The sequence below is a fragment of the Limulus polyphemus genome, unplaced genomic scaffold, assembly GCF_000517525.1.
Source record: "Limulus polyphemus unplaced genomic scaffold, Limulus_polyphemus-2.1.2 Scaffold8794, whole genome shotgun sequence".
Classification (NCBI taxonomy): Eukaryota; Metazoa; Arthropoda; class Merostomata; order Xiphosura; family Limulidae; genus Limulus; species Limulus polyphemus.
In genome coordinates this window covers 16401-21916 of record NW_013674404.1, presented here as the reverse complement: position 1 = coordinate 21916, position 5516 = coordinate 16401, and the positions used below count along the sequence as shown (strand labels likewise).

The window sequence follows — 5516 nt, the reverse complement described above, 5'->3', positions numbered from 1 at the left end:
GTTTGCTGCATGAGAAACGTTATTTGAATTTAAAAAAAGATGTTATACCAGTTTTTAAAGTAATTATTTTAAAATTCATATTTTATTTTATATCAGTTTTAAACTCCAGGTGTCGACAGCTATTAATGTCCGGTAAATGATCTAGCTATTGAGTTGTATTTGTGAAATATGACCGAATTAAAGAAAACCTTTTATTGCGTTTTAACTATTATAACCTTCAATAAGTAGCATGAATGTTTGAGAGACGCGCATGATTGAGGAACGTTAAGAAACACGAGCTTTCCTGGTTTTGTTTGCTGTTACAGCGACAGACTTGACGCCAAATAATACCGTAATCCAACCCTACATTTAAGCTGTTATATTATAGCATTGTTTCCACGATTAGATTCATACAGCGAGAATATTACCACTTGAAATTCTCACTTCTAAAGTACAAGCAGATAGGTGTATCAGGTTGCTATCTTTGCGCCATCTAGTGGGCCTTGACCTTCCCGGGAAAGCAAAGTGTCAACTTGCAGGAGTATGTTTATATTTTAGGTTACACGTGACATTTCTACCGTAAACATAAACGACTATAAATACTAAGTTATTGTCTGGGATTCAAATCATAAAGGTGATGTACTTTCTCACGACATTGAACCTTTACCTCCTCCGTAGTTGTTATTACTACCCTCTTTTTGACTCGTTACAAAACGCACACTTAATAAAGATCATATATTCGACAGTTTCAGACTTTTCCACTGAGGTCACATGACAATATATGTTCTGACTCAGTATGGGTGTTATCACCTAACTACCAAGCCTATAGAACAATACATGTGATTAATCTTATCTTCAAAACGTTTCCATAGCAAAGACTATAAAACTACACACTGGTAGAAGTAAGCAACCCAGGGTCAACGTCTAAGCTGGGAACGACAGTCAACACAGCAAGAAATGAAGATTGGTCAATACTTTGCGTCAACAAACCAATCACTATGCGTTTCTTTTCGAGTTAACTAATCATTCGTTTTTGGCATTCTGTCTCTTGTGTGCCTATGAAAACATGGGTGTATAATTTGTATGTAAACGTAATAAATAACCACAGCATGGATGTATGTTTAAAAGTAATAAATAACCACAGACATCCATGATTACTTTTAAACATCCATGATGTGGTTATTTATGTATGTTTAAAAGTAATAAATAACCACTCCATGTGTGGTTATTTATTACTTTTAAACATACATCCATGATGTGGTCATTTATTACTTTTAAACATACATCCATGGTTGTATGTTTAAAAGTAATAAATGACCACATCATGGATGTATGTGTAAACGTAATAAATAACCACACCATGGATGTATGTTTAAAAGTAATAAATGACCACATCATGGATGTATGTGTAAATGTAATAAACAGGAATGGCTATTATAAATAGTATTGAATAGCTTTTCGCGAAATTCAATAAACAAACAAATAGACTGAAGGATTTTTATGAACAATGTCCTTTATTTCTAGTGTCCTTGTGCAGATTTCTGTTTATAATGTCCCAAGTGCCCCAACATACTTGTTTTGGACTGTGAATCTAAGATTTGCTGGTTCGCGTCCCGTTGCAGAAAAAACTCGCTCAGCACTTTGGGGCAGTGGGTGTGCTATGAGAGTGACAGTCAGATCCTACTATTGGGTCACACAAAGAGTCCCAAGGGTTGACGATGGATGCTGTTGTCTGGTTGCTTTCCTCTTGCCTTTTCCCTAACTTTATTGCCAAAATGTCTAAATCCCTCCTGTATACATTACAAATTCTAAAAAAAAATCACGCTAGACTGCAGAAAGAAAGTCTAAAAGTTGAGAGTGACATAATTATAAAAATAGTTACATTGTTAGCATTGAAAAGACTCGGACGTTATTGAAGCAAGTTTTTTACATGGACGTTTAAAATGTAATGGTGTGTACATGGAACAAAGACAAGTTTGGTGAAATGGGCAACAGAGAGGAAAGTGAAAGGCAGGCAGCGGAGAAGAAGAGCAAGGAAGAGATGGAAGGATTGTATTAAAGAGGACAGTGGTCAAGTAGATCTCATTGTGATGAACGTTAGACTTAGAAGGGTCACGAGACGTCCCGATTTCATATAAAGGGAAGAAAAAAAACGACCTTTTACAGTCCAGATAATGACAATAAAACTTTTTATTTCAGCCAAAGTTTCGCCATTGCGGCTTCATCAAGGCTAGTGGTAGTAGTACAAGAACAAATTAGGTGTTTGTTTATCACGAATATTAGTCCTAAAATTACATTATTGCTACAAAAATGTTGGTTTCTTCATTGCGACACATTGAAGATATTGTTACATACATTTCGTATAATATTAATGTCTACCTAATATATTTCTTCAATTCTACAAAAGCTTTGTCAGATGTTAAACCAAACTATTACTACAGTGTATAAGAAACATTTATCCTTCATGCAGTTTATGTGTATCGTCTGTTGCAATATTCTCACAGAATCCTTTTAATAGGAACCCACTCTTGTCTTTGAGGTCATTTGAATGTTATTTACACACATATGTATATATACGAAGCCTAAACAACTTAGTCTCACCATCAGGTGCCGTTTGGTTAAGTTTATTTAAGACTACCGCTAAATAAGTGTACTATTAATGGACTGGCACTCTGAATAACCAAGAAAATAAACTTCTGCTCGACTATAAATACAAAGAGACGTAGTTTATTTTCACTATAATTACAAGTACGCGTGGATAGAAAGTTCTTGAAACTGCGCTAATTGGTATATCTGTAGGTCTTGTTGGTCTACTGGCCTTTACCTTCCACTTACTGAATATTCCAATAGAGAAACAATTAATTTAACAAGTAACGCCAATCTAGATTTAGTTGCAAATGCATTATGTATAACCAATTGTTTTTTTTTGTGTTTTTTTCTGGCAGCCTCCATCACAGAATTGACCCTCAGGTTTCAACGCCATGAATCCTTGGATAAGAAAAAAAAACATACAAACAGTAATACCAATTCAACAAAGCAATGTTGGTTACTTATTTTTGAAGTCTATATTACATTAGCTTATCGATTTAATTTGAAGAAAATAAACAGAATCTTGAAGAAAACTGGTTACGTTTATGTTAATTTGCCATAACTGTTTGGCGACCTTCACCTCGAAATGCGCTTGATATGATTAATGTTAATTTGCCATAACTGTTTGAAAGTGACAGAAACGCTTCTTGTAATTTGCTAGGCAACTGAGTGATAGCAGTTGTTGGGTCACTTCAGTCATGACATTAGTGAAGTTCCAGTCGTAACTGGTTACAGTCATCTAAGTTTCATGAAAGGTCATAAAGATTCGGCGTACGTAACCTTGTCTGCAAGACGACTGAAATATCGGTTGGTAACAAGTTCCACTTCAGTAAAAAATGGATTAATTCAACGTTGTAGTTCATTGGAACTCTCCTTCACTGTTTAAGATAATTAATCACATATATAGATACACATTCTCTTACCGATAATAATTTATTGTAATAACTAAAATAGGTAATGTTGTATTGCTATTATTGTGAAAACAACACTTCTATAACATGTATAACAATACACACTGTACATACAACACGCAATAAGGAACAAACTAAGTTAAGCCTACTTCTACTGCGTGGTAGTTTAAAGTTTTCGTAAGTACAGGTCTATAAACGTTCCGGAATCCTGAGGTTTTACTTTAGGTAAAACTGACTGTACTTTATTTTAGGTTTTGATAGACTGCATACATCTGGATTGTGAGTGGACGAAATTTTGGTCTCTGTGCTGAGACTTTCAAAGTTTCATTACGATCCGATGAAGGCCTTAGCACAAATAAACCAATATCGAAATGCCCAGTCCTACACTCCGGGCAGATGCAGTTTTAACAACAACAACAAAAATCATACTACACGGTATTATAATATATTTATTACATTTAAATACTTTAACATAGTACAATTTCAGTTCTTATATATAATATACTGTGAACTATTTCCTTAATACTGATACGCTATTTTATTTCTAAAACGAATATACTTTTTAATTGTTTGGTGAACTGGGTTATCAGATACGTTATTTTATAATTTACATTGTCATTTTTGATCCAAACGTTTATTTTAGAAGTTTAACACATATAACTACTGCCGTTTACTGGTCGTTAAATTGAGAAGACAACAAAAGAGAGTTTAAAAAATTGGATAACAACTACATTTAATTCCAGAAGATACATAATTATTAAACAAACATTTATTATTATTTTACCATCAGCTTTATTGTACTCCAAATCGTAGGCCTACAGGCTACAGTAATAGAAGCTCGTGTCCTTTAAATTGAATTTCGACTACTCTGTTTGTAAAACTGCAGATGGCGTTTGACAACAACAATGCTAATCCGAAATGAAGATACCAAAACTAAATAAATAACCCCCTAATAAGCTAAAGCTGAATATTAATAAGATACAACATTCTATGAAGAAAACACTAAGTTTTCCATCCCGAATATATATTTTATCGATACAATTGTAACGTTAAACAGAATAACACTTCTGTAGGGTCTTAATTTGTTCACTACATTTTGTATGAATTATAAGTTTATTATATTAAAGACAATAAAATTCAGATCTCGCAATACGATCTGAAACAACTAATGTAAATTATCTCCATTACGACGAACCCCCTGCTATAAAATCATTTTTGAGAAGAACCTTCTTGGAGTAACAAACAATTTACGTTGTCATTCCTTGTATATAATTTTCAAATGATTTCAGTTTATGAGATGCAAATCTCAGCGACTTTCTTACAGCATATTTCTAAAATTTATTAGGTATTTCTCACTCAGCAGTAACTAATTAATTTTTTCTGTTGCTCTCAACAGACCAGGAAGGAGTTGTGCAGCAGGTAGTCCAACAGTGTGCAATCTGTGGGGATAGAGCTACAGGAAAACATTACGGTGCAGCTAGTTGTGATGGCTGTAAAGGATTCTTCAGACGAAGTGTTCGCAAGAACCATCAGTATGCCTGCAGGTTTAACAGGAGTTGCGTAGTGGACAAGGACAAGAGGAACCAATGTCGGTATTGTCGTCTGAAGAAGTGTTTCAGAGCAGGCATGAAGAAAGAAGGTGAGACTGAAAGCAATAAATGTGTTTTTTTCTTTAAGAACTTTTTACTGCTCTACTTAATGAGGTAAGACGTGGCATTTTATTATGTGTGTTATAATTATATATATGTATATTTAATTCTCCCAGTGGGTCAGCAGTAAGTTTACCCTAAATTTCAGGGTTCAGTTCTTTGCAGTGGGTAGAGCGGAGATAGCTCATTGCGTAGATTTCCTCTAAAGCAATGCATGCATGTATGTATCTTGATAAAGAGTTAGCACAAAGAATCACATATAAAGTGTAATAAACTTAAAATAAGACCAAAAACTCGAGCGCTTTCGAATAGTTGACTATTCTTCTTCAGGAGAACAAAGGGTCATGTATGTATGTGTATATTGTTACGTCTCCGTTTGTTAATTGAT

The 5516-nt window shown here is 34.2% G+C and overlaps 1 protein-coding gene across 3 annotated transcripts in view; it reads left to right on the top strand.

Moving 5' to 3' along the window:
• Positions 1–4959: 4959 nt before the first annotated feature.
• LOC106475553 (hepatocyte nuclear factor 4-gamma-like) overlaps positions 4960–5516 on the top strand; it is a 12520-nt gene continuing 11963 nt past the window's right edge. For all 3 annotated transcript variants that reach the window (XM_022379643.1, XM_022379641.1, XM_022379642.1), the window contains exon 1: positions 4960–5118. In XM_022379643.1, coding sequence (XP_022235351.1) covers positions 5106–5118 — 13 coding nt within the window. In that variant the 5' untranslated portion in view covers positions 4960–5105. The remainder of the gene's footprint in view (positions 5119–5516) is intronic.